The 17,006-nt window shown below is 45.8% G+C and overlaps 1 protein-coding gene across 1 annotated transcript in view; it reads left to right on the plus strand.

Moving 5' to 3' along the window:
* Nucleotides 1–17,006, plus strand: part of LOC127927215 (serine/threonine-protein kinase TBK1-like) — a 72,134-nt gene that overhangs the window by 14,204 nt on the left and 40,924 nt on the right. Inside the window, exons 4-6 of the mRNA XM_052513185.1 lie at nucleotides 10,164–10,274; nucleotides 11,268–11,447; nucleotides 16,708–16,904. Coding sequence (XP_052369145.1) covers nucleotides 10,164–10,274; nucleotides 11,268–11,447; nucleotides 16,708–16,904 — 488 coding nt within the window. The remainder of the gene's footprint in view (nucleotides 1–10,163; nucleotides 10,275–11,267; nucleotides 11,448–16,707; nucleotides 16,905–17,006) is intronic.

Below are 17,006 nucleotides of genomic sequence, written 5' to 3' on the forward strand. Positions count from 1 at the left end.
GGTGGTCTAGAGGTCTAAGAACTATAACCTGATGGTCTAGGGTGGTCAAAGAACTATAACCTGGTGGTCTAGAGGTCTAAGAACTATAACCTGGTGGTCTAGAGGTCTAAGAACTATAACCTGGTGGTCTAGAGGTCTAAGAACTATAACCTGGTGGTCTAGAGGTCTAAGAACCTGGTGGTCTAGAGGTCTAAGAACCTAACCTGGTGGTCTAGAGGTCTAAGAACTGCCTCCTGGTGGTCTAGAGGTCTAAGAACTATAACCTGGTGGTCTAGAGGTCTAAGAACTATAACCTGGTGGTCTAGAGGTCTAAGAACTATAACCTGGTGGTCTAGAGGTCTAAGAACTGCCTCCTGGTGGTCTAGAGGTCTAAGAACTATAACCTGGTGGTCTAGAGGTCTAAGAACTATAACCTGGTGGTCTAGAGGTCTAAGAACTATAACCTGGTGGTCTAGAGGTCTAAGAACTATAACCTGGTGGTCTAGTGGTCTAAGAACTATAACCTGGTGGTCTAGAGGTCTAAGAACTATAACCTGGTGGTCTAGAGGTCTAAGAACTATAACCTGGTGGTCTAGAGGTCTAAGAACTATAACCTGGTGGTCTAGAGGTCTAAGAACTATAACCTGGTGGTCTAGGAGGTCTGGTCTAGAAGAACTATAACCTGGTGGTCTAGAGGTCTAAGAACTATAACCTGGTATCTAGAGGTCTAAGAACTATAACCTGGTGGTCCAGAGGTCTAAGAACTATAACCTGGTGGTCTAGAGGTCTAAGAACTATAACCTGGTGGTCTAGAGGTCTAAGAACTATAACCTGGTGGTCTAGAGGTCTAAGAACTATAACCTGGTGGTCTAGTGGTCTAAGAACTATAACCTGGTGGTCTAGTGGTCTAAGAACTATAACCTGGTGGTCTAGTGGTCTAAGAACTATAACCTGGTGGTCTAGTGGTCTAAGAACTATAACCTGGTGGTCTAGTGGTCTAAGAACTATAACCTGGTGGTCTAGTGGTCTAAGAACTATAACCTGGTGGTCTAGAGGTCTAAGAACTATAACCTGGTGGTCTAGTGGTCTAAGAACTATAACCTGGTGGTCTAGAGGTCTAAGAACTATAACCTGGTGGTCTAGAGGTCTAAGAACTATAACCTGGTGGTCTAGAGGTTTAAGAACTATAACCTGGTGGTCTAGTGGTCTAAGAACTATAACCTGGTGGTCTAGAGGTCTAAGAACTATAACCTGGTGGTCTAGAGGTCTAAGAACTAAGAATATCCTGGTGGTCTAGAGGTCTAAGAACTATAACCTGGTGGTCTAGAGGTCTAAGAACTATAACCTGGTTGTCTAGAGGTCTAAGAACTATAACCTGGTGGTCTAGAGGTCTAAGAACTATAACCTGGTGGTCTAGGTCTAAGGTAACCTGGTGGTCTAAGAACTATAACCTGGTGGTCTAGAAGGTCTAAGAACTATAACCTGGTGGTCTAGAGGTCTAAGAACTATAACCTGGTGGTCTAGAGGTCTAAGAACTATAACCTGGTGGTCTAGTGGTCTAAGAACTATAACCTGGTGGTCTAGAGGTCTAAGAACTATAACCTGGTGGTCTAGAGGTCTAAGAACTATAACCTGGTGGTCTAGAGGTCTAAGAACTATAACCTGGTGGTCTAGAGGTCTAAGAGGTCTAAGAACTATAACCTGGTGGTCTAGAGGTCTAAGAACTATAACCTGGTGGTCTAGAGGTCTAAGAACTATAACCTGGTGGTCTAGAGGTCTAAGAACTATAACCTGGTGGTCTAGAGGTCTAAGAACTATAACCTGGTGGTCTAGAGGTCTAAGAACTATAACCTGGTGGTCTAGAGGTCTAAGAACTATAACCTGGTGGTCTAGAGGTCTAAGAACTATAACCTGGTGGTCTAGAGGTCTAAGAACTATAACCTGGTGGTCTAGAGGTCTAAGAACTATAACCTGGTGGTCTAGAGGTCTAAGAACTATAACCTGGTGGTCTAGAGGTCTAAGAACTATAACCTGGTGGTCTAGAGGTCTAAGAACTATAACCTGGTGGTCTAGAGGTCTAAGAACTGCCTCCTGATGGTCTAGAGGTCTAAGAACTATAACCTGGTGGTCTAGAGGTCTAAGAACTATAACCTGGTGGTCTAGAGGTCTAAGAACTATAACCTGGTGGTCTAGAGGTCTAAGAACTATAACCTGGTGGTCTAGAGGTCTAAGAACTATAACCTGGTGGTCTAGAGGTCTAAGAACTATAACCTGGTGGTCTAGAGGTCTAAGAACTATAACTGGTGGTCTAGAGGTCTAAGAACTAAGAACTGCCAAAGAACTTGTGGTCTAGAGGTCTAAGAACTGCCTCCTGGTGGTCTAGAGGTCTAAGAACTATAACCTGGTGGTCTAGAGGTCTAAGAACTGCCTCCTGGTGGTCTAGAGGTCTAAGAACTATAACCTGGTGGTCTAGAGGTCTAAGAACTATAACCTGGTGGTCTAGTGGTCTAAGAACTATAACCTGGTGGTCTAGAGGTCTAAGAACTATAACCTGGTGGTCTAGAGGTCTAAGAACTATAACCTGGTGGTCTAGAGGTCTAGAGGTCTAAGAACTATAACCTGGTGGTCTAGAGGTCTATAGTGGTCTAAGAACTATAACCTGGTGGTCTAGAGGTCTAAGAACTATAACCTGGTGGTCTAGAGGTCTAAGAACTATAACCTGGTGGTCTAGAGGTCTAAGAACTATAACCTGGTGGTCTAGAGGTCTAAGAACTATAACCTGGTGGTCTAGAGGTCTAAGAACTATAACCTGGTGGTCTAGAGGTCTAAGAACTATAACCTGGTGGTCCAGAGGTCTAAGAACTATAACCTGGTGGTCTAGAGGTCTAAGAACTATAACCTGGTGGTCTAGAGGTCTAAGAACTATATCCTGGTGGTCTAGAGGTCTAAGAACTATAACCTGGTGGTCTAGAGGTCTAAGAACTATAACCTGGTGGTCTAGAGGTCTAAGAACTATAACCTGGTGGTCTTAGAGGTCTAAGAACTATAACCTGGTGGTCTAGAGGTCTAAGAACTATAACCTGGTGGTCTAGAGGTCTAAGAACTGCCTCCTGGTGGTCTAGAGGTCTAATAACTATAACCTGGTGGTCTAGAGGTCTAAGAACTGCCCCCTGGTGGTCTAGAGGTCTAAGAACTATAACCTGGTGGTCTAGAGGTCTAAGAACTATAACCTGGTGGTCTAGAGGTCTAAGAACTATAACCTGGTGGTCTAGTGGTCTAAGAACTATAACCTGGTGGTCTAGAGGTCTAAGAACTATAACCTGGTGGTCTAGAGGTCTAAGAACTATAACCTGGTGGTCTAGAGGTCTAAGAACTATAACCTGGTGGTCTAGAGGTCTAAGAACTATAACCTGGTGGTCTAGAGGTCTAAGAACTATAACCTGGTGGTCTAGAGGTCTAAGAACTATAACCTGGTGGTCTAGAGGTCTAAGAACTATAACCTGGTGGTCTAGAGGTCTAAGAACTATAACCTGGTGGTCTAGAGGTCTAAGAACTATAACCTGGTGGTCTAGAGGTTTAAGAACTATAACCTGGTGGTCTAGTGGTCTAAGAACTATAACCTGGTGGTCTAGAGGTCTAAGAACTATAACCTGGTGGTCTAAGAACTATAACCTGGTGGTCTAGAGGTCTAAGAACTATAACCTGGTGGTCTAGAGGTCTAAGAACTATAACCTGGTGGTCTAGAGGTCTAAGAACTATAACCTGGTGGTCTAAGAACTATAACCTGGTGGTCTAGAGGTCTAGAGGTCTAAGAACTATAACCTGGTGGTCTAGAGGTCTAAGAACTATAACCTGGTGGTCTAGAGGTCTAAGAACTATAACCTGGTGGTCTAGAGGTCTAAGAACTATAACCTGGTGGTCTAGAGGTCTAGAGGTCTAAGAACTATAACCTGGTGGTCTAGTGGTCTAAGAACTATAACCTGGTGGTCTAGAGGTCTAAGAACTATAACCTGGTGGTCTAGAGGTCTAAGAACTATAACCTGGTGGTCTAGAGGTCTAAGAACTATAACCTGGTGGTCTAGAGGTCTAAGAACTATAACCTGGTGGTCTAGAGGTCTAAGAACTATAACCTGGTGGTCTAGAGGTCTAAGAACTATAACCTGGTGGTCTAGAGGTCTAAGAACTATAACCTGGTGGTCTAGAGGTCTAAGAACTATAACCTGGTGGTCTAGAGGTCTAAGAACTGCCGCCTGGTGGTCTAGAGGTCTAAGAACTATATCCTGGTGGTCTAGAGGTCTAAGAACTATAACCTGGTGGTCTAGAGGTCTAAGAACTATAACCTGGTGGTCTAGAGGTCTAAGAACTATAACCTGGTGGTCTAGAGTTCTAAGAACTATAACCTGGTGGTCTAGAGGTCTAAGAACTATAACCTGGTTGTCTAGAGGTCTAAGAACTATAACCTGGTGGTCTAGAGGTCTAAGAACTGCCTCCTGGTGGTCTAGAGGTCTAAGAACTATAACCTGGTGGTCTAGAGGTCTAAGAACTATAACCTGGTGGTCTAGAGGTCTAAGAACTATAACCTGGTGGTCTAGTGGTCTAAGAACTATAACCTGGTGGTCTAGAGGTCTAAGAACTATAACCTGGTGGTCTAGAGGTCTAAGAACTATAACCTGGTGGTCTAGTGGTCTAAGAACTATAACCTGGTGGTCTAGAGGTCTAAGAACTATAACCTGGTGGTCTAGAGGTCTAAGAACTATAACCTGGTGGTCTAGAGGTCTAAGAACTATAACCTGGTGGTCTAGAGGTCTAAGAACTATAACCTGGTGGTCTAGAGGTCTAAGAACTATAACCTGGTGGTCTAGAGGTCTAAGAACTATAACCTGGTGGTCTAGAGGTCTAAGAACTATAACCTGGTGGTCTAGAGGTCTAAGAACTATAACTTGGTGGTCTAGAGGTCTAAGAACTATAACCTGGTGGTCTAGAGGTCTAAGAACTATAACCTGGTGGTCTAGAGGTCTAAGAACTATAACCTGGTGGTCTAGTGGTCTAAGAACTATAACCTGGTGGTCTAGAGGTCTAAGAACTGCCTCCTGGTGGTCTAGAGGTCTAAGAACTATAACCTGGTGGTCTAGAGGTCTAAGAACTATAACCTGGTGGTCTAGAGGTCTAAGAACTATAACCTGGTGGTCTAGAGGTCTAAGAACTATAACCTGGTGGTCTAGAGGTCGAAGAACTATAACCTGGTGGTCTAGAGGTCTAAGAACTGCCTGGTCCTGGTGGTCTAGAGGTCTAAGAACTATAACCTGGTGGTCTAGAGGTCTAAGAACTATAACCTGGTTGTCTAGAGGTCTAAGAACTATAACCTGGTGGTCTAGAGGTCTAAGAACTATAACCTGGTGGTCTAGAGGTCTAAGAACTATAACCTGGTGGTCTAGAGGTCTAAGAACTATAACCTGGTGGTCTAGAGGTCTAAGAACTATAACCTGGTGGTCTGGTAGTCTAGAGGTCTAAGAACTATAACCTGGTGGTCTAGAGGTCTAAGAACTATAACCTGGTGGTCTAGAGGTCTAAGAACTATAGCCTGGTGGTCTAGAGGTCTAAGAACTATAACCTGGTGGTCTAGAGGTCTAAGAACTATAACCTGGTGGTCTAGAGGTCTAAGAACTATAACCTGGTGGTCTACTGGTCTAAGAACTATAACCTAGTGGTCTAGAGGTCTAAGAACTATAAGAACTATAACCTGGTGGTCTAGAGGTCTAAGAACTATAACCTGGTGGTCTAGAGGTCTAAGAACTATAACCTGGTGGTCTAGAGGTCTAAGAACTATAACCTGGTGGTCTAGTGGTCTAAGAACTATAACCTGGTCTGGTAAGAACTATAAGAGGTCTAAGAACTATAACCTGGTGGTCTAGAGGTCTAAGAACTATAACCTGGTGGTCTAGAGGTCTAAGAACTATAACTTGGTGGTCTAGAGGTCTAAGAACTATAACCTGGTGGTCTAGAGGTCTAAGAACTATAGCCTGGTGGTCTAGAGGTCTAAGAACTATAACCTGGTGGTCTAGTGGTCTAAGAACTATAACCTGGTGGTCTAGAGGTCTAAGAACTGCCTCCTGGTGGTCTAGAGGTCTAAGAACTATAACCTGGTGGTCTAGAGGTCTAGGAACTATAACCTGGTGGTCTAGAGGTCTAAGAACTATAACCTGGTGGTCTAGAGGTCTAAGAACTATAACCTGGTGGTCTAGAGGTCTAAGAACTATAACCTGGTGGTCTAGAGGTCTAAGAACTATAACCTGGTGGTCTAGAGGTCTAAGAACTATAACCTGGTGGTCTAGAGGTCTAAGAACTATAACCTGGTGGTCTAGAGGTCTAAGAACTATAAACTGGTGGTCTAGAGGTCGAAGAACTATAACCTGGTGGTCTAGAGGTCTAAGAACTGCCTCCTGGTGGTCTAGAGGTCTAAGAACTATAACCTGGTGGTCTAGAGGTCTAAGAACTATAACCTGGTTGTCTAGAGGTCTAAGAACTATAACCTGGTGGTCTAGAGGTCTAAGAACTATAACCTGGTGGTCTAGAGGTCTAAGAACTATAACCTGGTGGTCTAGAGGTCTAAGAACTATAACCTGGTGGTCTAGAGGTCTAAGAACTATAACCTGGTGGTCTGGTAGTCTAGAGGTCTAAGAACTATAACCTGGTGGTCTAGAGGTCTAAGAACTATAACCTGGTGGTCTAGAGGTCTAAGAACTATAGCCTGGTGGTCTAGAGGTCTAAGAACTATAACCTGGTGGTCTAGAGGTCTAAGAACTATAACCTGGTGGTCTAGAGGTCTAAGAACTATAACCTGGTGGTCTACTGGTCTAAGAACTATAACCTAGTGGTCTAGAGGTCTAAGAACTATAACCTGGTGGTCTAGAGGTCTAAGAACTATAACCTGGTGGTCTAGAGGTCTAAGAACTATAACCTGGTGGTCTAGAGGTCTAAGAACTATAACCTGGTGGTCTAGTGGTCTAAGAACTATAACCTGGTGGTCTAGAGGTCTAAGAACTATAACCTGGTGGTCTAGAGGTCTAAGAACTATAACCTGGTGGTCTAGAGGTCTAAGAACTATAACTTGGTGGTCTAGAGGTCTAAGAACTATAACCTGGTGGTCTAGAGGTCTAAGAACTATAACCTGGTGGTCTAGAGGTCTAAGAACTATAACCTGGTGGTCTAGTGGTCTAAGAACTATAACCTGGTGGTCTAGAGGTCTAAGAACTGCCTCCTGGTGGTCTAGAGGTCTAAGAACTATAACCTGGTGGTCTAGAGGTCTAAGAACTGCCTCCTGGTGGTCTAGAGGTCTAAGAACTATAACCTGGTGGTCTAGAGGTCTAAGAACTATAACCTGGTGGTCTAGAGGTCTAAGAACTATAACCTGGTGGTCTAGAGGTCTAAGAACTATAACCTGGTGGTCTAGAGGTCTAAGAACTATAACCTGGTGGTCTAGAGGTCTAAGAACTATAACCTGGTGGTCTAGAGGTCTAAGAACTATAACCTGGTGGTCTAGAGGTCTAAGAACTATAACCTGGTGGTCTAGAGGTCTAAGAACTATAACCTGGTGGTCTAGAGGTCTAAGAACTATAACCTGGTGGTCTAGAGGTCTAAGAACTATAACCTGGTGGTCTAGAGGTCTAAGAACTATAACCTGGTGGTCTAGAGGTCTAAGAACTATAACCTGGTGGTCTAGAGGTCTAAGAACTATAACCTGGTGGTCTAGTGGTCTAAGAACTATAACCTGGTGGTCTAGAGGTCTAAGAACTATAACCTGGTGGTCTAGATGTCTAAGAACTATAACCTGGTGGTCTAGAGGTCTAAGAACTATAACCTGGTGGTCTAGAGGTCTAAGAACTATAACCTGGTGGTCTAGAGGTCTAAGAACTATAACCTGGTGGTCTAGAGGTCTAGAGGTCTAAGAACTATAACCTGGTGGTCTAGAGGTCTAAGAACTATAACCTGGTGGTCTAGAGGTCTAAGAACTATAACCTGGTGGTCTAGAGGTCTAAGAACTATAACCTGGTGGTCTAGAGGTCTAAGAACTATAACCTGGTGGTCTAGAGGTCTAAGAACTATAACCTGGTGGTCTAGAGGTCTAGAGGTCTAAGAACTATAGCCTGGTGGTCTAGAGGTCTAAGAACTATAACCTGGTGGTCTAGAGGTCTAAGAACTGCCTCCTGGTGGTCTAGAGGTCTAAAAACTATAACCTGGTGGTCTAGAGGTCTAAGAACTATAACCTGGTTGTCTAGAGGTCTAAGAACTATAACCTGGTGGTCTAGAGGTCTAAGAACTATAACCTGGTGGTCTAGAGGTCTAAGAACTATAACCTGGTGGTCTAGAGGTCTAAGAACTATAACCTGGTGGTCTAGAGGTCTAAGAACTATAACCTGGTGGTCTAGAGGTCTAAGAACTATAACCTGGTGGTCTAGAGGTCTAAGAACTATAACCTGGTGGTCTAGAGGTCTAAGAACTATAACCTGGTGGTCTAGAGGTCTAAGAACTATAACCTGGTGGTCTAGAGGTCTAAGAACTATAACCTGGTGGTCTAGAGGTCTAAGAACTATAACCTGGTGGTCTAGAGGTCTAAGAACTATAACCTGGTGGTCTAGAGGTCTAAGAACTATAACCTGGTGGTCTAGAGGTCTAAGAACTATAACCTGGTGGTCTAGTGGTCTAAGAACTATAACCTGGTGGTCTAGAGGTCTAAGAACTATAACCTGGTGGTCTAGAGGTCTAAGAACTATAACCTGGTGGTCTAGAGGTCTAAGAACTATAACCTGGTGGTCTAGAGGTCTAAGAACTGCCTCCTGGTGGTCTAGAGGTCTAAGAACTATAACCTGGTGGTCTAGAGGTCTAAGAACTATAACCTGGTGGTCTAGAGGTCTAAGAACTATAACCTGGTGGTCTAGAGGTCTAAGAACTATAACCTGGTGGTCTAGAGGTCTAAGAACTATAACCTGGTGGTCTAGAGGTCTAAGAACTATAACCTGGTGGTCTAGAGGTCTAAGAACTGCCTCCTGGTGGTCTAGAGGTCTAAGAACTATAACCTGGTGGTCTAGAGTTCTAAGAACTATAACCTGGTGGTCTAGAGGTCTAAGAACTGCCTCCTGGTGGTCTAGAGGTCTAAGAACTATAACCTGGTGGTCTAGAGGTCTAAGAACTATAACCTGGTGGTCTAGAGGTCTAAGAACTGCCTCCTGGTGGTCTAGAGGTCTAAGAACTATAACCTGGTGGTCTAGTGGTCTAAGAACTATAACCTGGTGGTCTAGAGGTCTAAGAACTATAACCTGGTGGTCTAGAGGTCTAAGAACTATAACCTGGTGGTCTAGAGGTCTAAGAACTATAACCTGGTGGTCTAGAGGTCTAAGAACTATAACCTGGTGGTCTAGAGGTCTAAGAACTATAACCTGGTGGTCTAAGAACTATAACCTGGTGGTCTGGATGTCTAAGAACTGTAACCTGGTGGTCTAGAGGTCTAAGAACTATATCCTGTTGACCTAGGATGGTCTAAGAACTACATCCTGTTGACCTAGGGTGGTGTAAGAACTAAGTATTCAGACCCTTTGCTGTGATACTCGAAATTGAGCTCAGTTAAATCCTGTTTCCATTGATCATCCTTGAGATGTTTCTATAACTTGATTGGAGTCCCCCTGTGGTAAAATCAATTGACTGGGCATGATGTGGAAAGGCACACACCTGTCTATATATATATATATATAAGGTCCCTCAGTTGACAGTGCATGTCAGAGCAAAAACCAAGCCATGAGGTTTGAAGGGATTGTCCATAGAGCTCCGAGACAGGATTGTGTCGAGACACAGATCTGGGGAAGGGTACCGAAACATGTCTGCATCATTGAAGGTCCCCAAGAACACAGTGGCCTCCATCATTCTTTAAATGGTAGAAGTTTGGAACCACCAAGACTCTACCTAGATCTTGCCACCCGGCCAAACTGACCAATCGGGAGAAGGGCCTTGGTCAGGGAGGTGACTGAGAACCCAATGGTCACTCTGACAGAGCTCCAGAGTTCCTCTGTGGCAATTGGAGAACCTTCCAGAAGGACAAGCATCTCTGCAGTACACCACCAATCAGAGATGAGATGTTTGTCTCGGTGACTGAAGGTTTTGTATAGTGACGTTGTTGTCCTGTCTCCCATCAGGTATAAAATCATCACAGAGAAGCCGTCAGGAACCGTCTCTGGGCAGCAGAAGTTTGAGAACGGGAAGATTGAGTGGAGCACAGAGATGCCTGTCTCCTGCAACCTGTCCAAGTACGTACTCTCGTCTACCCCTGACCTCTAACCCCCTGATCTCTAACCCCCTGACTTCCACTCCCTGACCTCTACCCCCTGACCTCCACTCCCTGACCTCCACTCCCTGACCTCTACCCCCTGACCACTATCCCTGTCTACTGCAGCTCCTCCAAGTAGGTCCTCTGGTCCATTAAAACTAGTAAATTACCTGACCTCTACCCTCTGACCTCTCTCTTCTCCAGGGGCCTACAGAGCTTGCTGACCCCAGTCCTAGCCAACATCTTGGAGCCTGACCTCTAACCTCAGATCTCTCTCTCTCTCTCCTCCAGGGGCCTCCAGAGCTTGCTGACCCCAGTCCTAGCCAACATCTTGGAGGCTGACCTCTGATCTCTCTCTCTCCTCCAGGGGCCTCCAGAGCTTGCTGACCCCAGTCCTAGCCAACATCTTGGAGGCTGACCTCTAACCTCTGATCTCTCTCTCTCTTCCAGGGGCCTCCAGAGCTTGCTGACCCCAGTCCTAGCCAACATCTTGGAGGCTGACCTATAACCTCTGAGCTCTCTCTCTCCTCCAGGGGCCTCCAGAGCTTGCTGACCCCAGTCCTAGCCAACATCTTGGAGGCTGACCTTTAACCTCTGACCTTTCTTTCTCTCCTCCAGGGGCCTCCAGAGCTTGCTGACCGCAGTCCTAGCCAACATCTTGGAGGCTGACCTCTAACCTCTGATCTCTCTCTCTCCTCCAGGGGACTCCAGAGCTTGCTGACCCCAGTCCTAGCCAACATCTTGGAGGCTGACCTTTAACCTCTGACCTTTCTCTCTCTCCTCCAGGGGCCTCCAGAGCTTGCTGATCCCAGTCCTAGCCAACATCTTGGAGGCTGACCTCTCTCTCTCTCTCCTTCAGGGGCCTCCAGAGCTTGCTAACCCTCTAACCTCTGACCTCTCTCTCTCGCTCCTCCAGGGGCCTCCAGAGCTTGCTAACCCTCTAACCTCTGACCTCTCTCTCTCGCTCCTCCAGGGGCCTCCAGAGCTTGCTAACCCCAGTCCTAGCCAACATCTTGGAGGCTGACCAGGAGAAGTGTTGGGGCTTTGACCAGTTCTTTGCTGAGACCAGTGATATCCTGCATCGTACCGTGGTGTTGGTCTTCAGTCTACAGCAGGCTACTCTCCACTACATCTACATCCACCAGTACAATACGTGAGTCTCTCCACCAGTACAATATGTGAGTCTCTCCACCAGTACAATATGTGAGTCTCTCCACCAGTACAATATGTGAGTCTCTCCACCAGTACAATATGTGAGTCTCTCCACCAGTACAATATGTGAGTCTCTCCACCAGTACAATATGTGAGTCTCTCCACCAGTACAATACGTGAGTCTCCACTACATCTACATCCACCAGTACAATATGTGAGTCTCTCCACCAGTACAATACGTGAGTCTCTCCACCAGTACAATATGTGAGTCTCTCCACCAGTACAATACGTGAGTCTCTCCACCAGTACAATATGTGAGTCTCTCCACCAGTACAATATGTGAGTCTCTCCACCAGTACAATATGTGAGTCTCTCCACCAGTACAATATGTGAGTCTCTCCACCAGTACAATATGTGAGTCTCTCCACCAGTACAATATGTGAGTCTCTCCACCAGTACAATATGTGAGTCTCCACTACATCTACATCCACCAGTACAATACGTGAGTCTCCACTACATCTACATCCACCAGTACAATACGAGAGTCTCCAATACATCTTCATCCACCAGTACAATACGTGAGTCTCCACTACATCTACATCCACCAGTACAATACGTGAGTCTCTCCACCAGTACAATACGTGAGTCTCTCCACCAGTACAATACGAGAGTCTCCACTACATCTACATCCACCAGTACAATACGTGAGTCTCTCCACCAGTACAATACGTGAGTCTCTCCACCAGTACAATACGAGAGTCTCCACTACATCTACATCCACCAGTACAATACGTGAGTCTCTCCACCAGTACAATACGTGGGTCTCTCCACCAGTACAATACGTGAGTCTCTCCACCAGTACAATACGTGAGTCTCTCCACCAGTACAATACGTGAGTCTCTCCACCAGTACAATACGTGAGTCTCTCCACCAGTACAATACGTGGGTCTCTCCACCAGTACAATACGTGAGTCTCTCCACCAGTACAATACGTGAGTCTCTCCACCAGTACAATACGTGAGTCTCTCCACCAGTACAATACGTGAGTCTCTCCACCAGTACAATACGTGAGTCTCTCCACCAGTACAATACGTGAGTCTCTCCACCAGTACAATACGTGAGTCTCTCCACCAGTACAATACGTGAGTCTCTCCACCAGTACAATACGTGAGTCTCTCCACCAGTACAATACGTGAGTCTCTCCACCAGTACAATACGTGAGTCTCCACCACATCTACATCCACCAGTACAATACGAGAGTCTCCACTACATCTACATCCACCAGTACAATACGTGAGTCTCTCCACCAGTACAATACGAGAGTCTCCACTACATCTTCATCCACCAGTACAATACGTGAGTCTCTCCACCAGTACAATACGAGAGTCTCCAATACATCTTCATCCACCAGTACAATACGTGAGTCTCTCCACCAGTACAATACGTGAGTCTCTCCACCAGTACAATACGAGAGTCTCCAATACATCTTCATCCACCAGTACAATACGAGAGTCTCCAATACATCTACATCCACCAGTACAATACGTGAGTCTCCACTACATCTTCATCCACCAGTACAATACGAGAGTCTCCAATACATCTTCATCCACCAGTACAATACGAGAGTCTCCAATACATCTTCATCCACCAGTACAATACGAGAGTCTCCAATACATCTTCATCCACCAGTACAATACGAGAGTCTCCAATACATCTTCATCCACCAGTACAATACGTGAGTCTCTCCACCAGTACAATACGTGAGTCTCTCCACCAGTACAATACGTGAGTCTCTCCACCAGTACAATACGAGAGTCTCCAATACATCTTCATCCACCAGTACAATACGTGAGTCTCTCCACCAGTACAATACGTGAGTCTCTCCACCAGTACAATATGTGAGTCTCCACTACATCTACATCCACCAGTACAATACGTGAGTCTCCACTACTACATCCACCAGTACAATACGTGAGTCTCTCCACCAGTACAATACGTGAGTCTCCACTACATCTACATCCACCAGTACAATACGTGAGTCTCCACTACTACATCCACCAGTACAATACGTGAGTCTCTCCACCAGTACAATACGTGAGTCTCCACTACATCTACATCCACCAGTACAATACGTGAGTCTCCACTACATCTACATCCACCAGTACAATACGTGAGTCTCTCCACCAGTACAATACGTGAGTCTCTCCACCAGTACAATATGTGAGTCTCTCCACCAGTACAATATGTGAGTCTCCACTACATCTACATCCACCAGTACAATATGTGAGTCTCCACTACTACATCCACCAGTACAATACGTGAGTCTCTCCACCAGTACAATACGTGAGTCTCCACTACATATTCATCCACCAGTACAATACGTGAGTCTCTCCACCAGTACAATACGTGAGTCTCTCCACCAGTACAATACGTGAGTCTCTCCACCAGTACAATATGTGAGTCTCCACTACATCCACCAGTACAATATGTGAGTCTCTCTACCAGTACAATACGTGAGTCTCCACTACATCCACCAGTACAATATGTGAGTCTCTCTACCAGTACAATACGTGAGTCTCCACTACTACATCCACCAGTACAATACGTGAGTCTCTCTACCAGTACAATATGTGAGTCTCCACTACTACATCCACCAGTACAATACGTGGGTCTCTCCACCAGTACAATACGTGAGTCTCTCCACCAGTACAATACGTGAGTCTCTCCACCAGTACAATACGTGAGTCTCCACTACATCTACATCCTCCAGTACAATACGTGAGTCTCTCCACCAGTACAATATGTGAGTCTCTCCTCCAGTACAATATGTGAGTCTCTCCTCCAGTACAATACGTGAGTCTCTCCACCAGTACAATACGTGAGTCTCTCCACCAGTACAATACGTGAGTCTCCACTACTACATCCACCAGTACAATACGTGAGTCTCCACTACATCCACCAGTACAATACGTGAGTCTCCACTACATCCACCAGTACAATACGTGAGTCTCCACTACATCCACCAGTACAATACGTGAGTCTCTCCACCAGTACAATATGTGAGTCTCTCCACCAGTACAATACGTGAGTCTCCACTACATCCACCAGTACAATATGTGAGTCTCCACTACATCTACATCCACCAGTACAATACGAGAGTCTCCAATACATCTTCATCCACCAGTACAATATGTGAGTCTCTCCACCAGTACAATATGTGAGTCTCTCCACCAGTACAATATGTAAGTCTCCACTACATCTACATCCACCAGTACAATACGTGAGTCTCTCCACCAGTACAATATGTAAGTCTCCACTACATCTACATCCACCAGTACAATACGTGAGTCTCTCCACCAGTACAATACGTGAGTCTCTCCACCAGTACAATACGAGAGTCTCCAATACATCTTCATCCACCAGTACAATACGTGAGTCTCTCCACCAGTACAATACGAGAGTCTCCAATACATCTTCATCCACCAGTACAATACGAGAGTCTCCAATACATCTACATCCACCAGTACAATACGTGAGTCTCCACTACATCTACATCCTCCAGTACAATACGTGAGTCTCTCCACCAGTACAATACGTGAGTCTCTCCACCAGTACAATACGAGAGTCTCTACTACATCTACATCCTCCAGTACAATACGTGAGTCTCTCCACCAGTACAATACGTGAGTCTCTCCACCAGTACAATACGAGAGTCTCCACTACATCTACATCCACCAGTACAATACGTGAGTCTCTCCACCAGTACAATACGTGAGTCTCTCCACCAGTACAATACGAGAGTCTCCACTACATCTACATCCTCCAGTACAATACGTGAGTCTCTCCACCAGTACAATACATGAGTCTCTCCACCAGTACAATACGAGAGTCTCTACTACATCTACATCCTCCAGTACAATACGTGAGTCTCTCCACCAGTACAATACGTGAGTCTCTCCACCAGTACAATACGAGAGTCTCCACTACATCTACATCCACCAGTACAATACGTGAGTCTCTCCACCAGTACAATACGTGGGTCTCTCCACCAGTACAATACGTGGGTCTCTACTACATCTACATCCACCAGTACAATACGTTACAGCCTTATTCTAAAATGTATAAAATAATTTTTTCACCTCATCAATCTACACACAATACCCCGTAATGACATCACAATACCCCGTAATGACATCACAATACCCCGTAATGACATCACAATACCCCGTAATGACATCACAATACCCCGTAATGACATCACAATACCCCGTAATGACAAAGCAAAAATGTGTTTTTAGTTATTTTAGCACATTCCAGAAAGACAACCGTCTCTGCAGCCCGCATGGAGTTTGCCAAAAGACTCTCAGACCAGGAGAAACAAGATTCTCTGGTGTGATGAAACCAAGTTTGTACTCTTGGCCTGAATGCCGAAAGTCACGTCTGGACCCTACGGTGAAGCATTGTGGTGGCGGCACCATCCCTACAGTGAAGCATGGTGGCGGCGGCACCATACCTACAGTGAAGCATGGTGGTGGCGGCACCATCCCTACAGTGAAGCATGGTGGTGGCAGCATCATCCCTACAGTGAAGCATGGTGGCGGCATCATCCCTACGGTGAAGCATGGTGGTGGCAGCATCATCCCTACAGTGAAGCATGGTGGCGGCATCATCCCTACAGTGAAGCATGGTGGTGGGGGCACCATCCCTACAGTGAAGCATGGTGGTGGCAGCATCCCTACAGTGAAGCATGGTGGTGGCAGCATCATGCTGTGGGGATTTTTTCAGCGGCAGGGACTGGTGTAGCAAAGTACAGAGATCCTTGATGAAAACCTGCTCCAGAGCACTCAGGACCTCAGACTGGGGCGAAGGTTCACCGTCCAACAGGACAACACTGGAGTGGCTTCGGGAAAGATCTTTGAATGTCCCTGAGTGGCCCAGCCAGAGCCCGGACTTGAACCCGATCGAACATCTCTGGAGAGACCTGAAAATAGCTGTGCAGCGACACTCCCCATCCAACCTGACAGAGCTTGAGAGGATCTGCAGAGAAGAATGGGAGAAACTCCCCAAATACAGGTGTGCCAAACTTTAGGGTCACCGTTGATAATGACAGACTCAGGTTGTGAACCCCCTCTCCGAGGATCTCTCATTCATGTGTAAAATAGGAACAAAAACACTGACCATACACACAGAATGATTACTTGTCTCTGTAAACTGCTCCGAGAGATAGAGGCTGACCCTTAACCTCTGACCTCTCTCCCCAGGGCGACTCTCTTCCAGGAGCTGTTGTCTCGTCGGTGCAGTATACCGGTCCACAACCAGGAGCTCCTGTACGAGGGGCGACGCCTACAGCTTGAGCCCAACCGCCAAGCCCAGACCTTCCCGCGGACCTCCAGAGACAATCCCATCATGCTGCTCAGCAGAGAGTCCGTAGCTACAGTGGGGCTCATCTTCGAGGACCGTAAGAGTCTTTATTATTAGCGTCGATGTGGAAATGGGATTCACACTGAACACAAATACAGACAACATGTAAAGTGTTGGTGCCATGTTTTCATCAGCTGAA

The sequence above is a fragment of the Oncorhynchus keta genome, unplaced genomic scaffold (genome assembly GCF_023373465.1).
Source record: "Oncorhynchus keta strain PuntledgeMale-10-30-2019 unplaced genomic scaffold, Oket_V2 Un_contig_9835_pilon_pilon, whole genome shotgun sequence".
Lineage (NCBI taxonomy): Eukaryota > Metazoa > Chordata > Actinopteri > Salmoniformes > Salmonidae > Oncorhynchus > Oncorhynchus keta.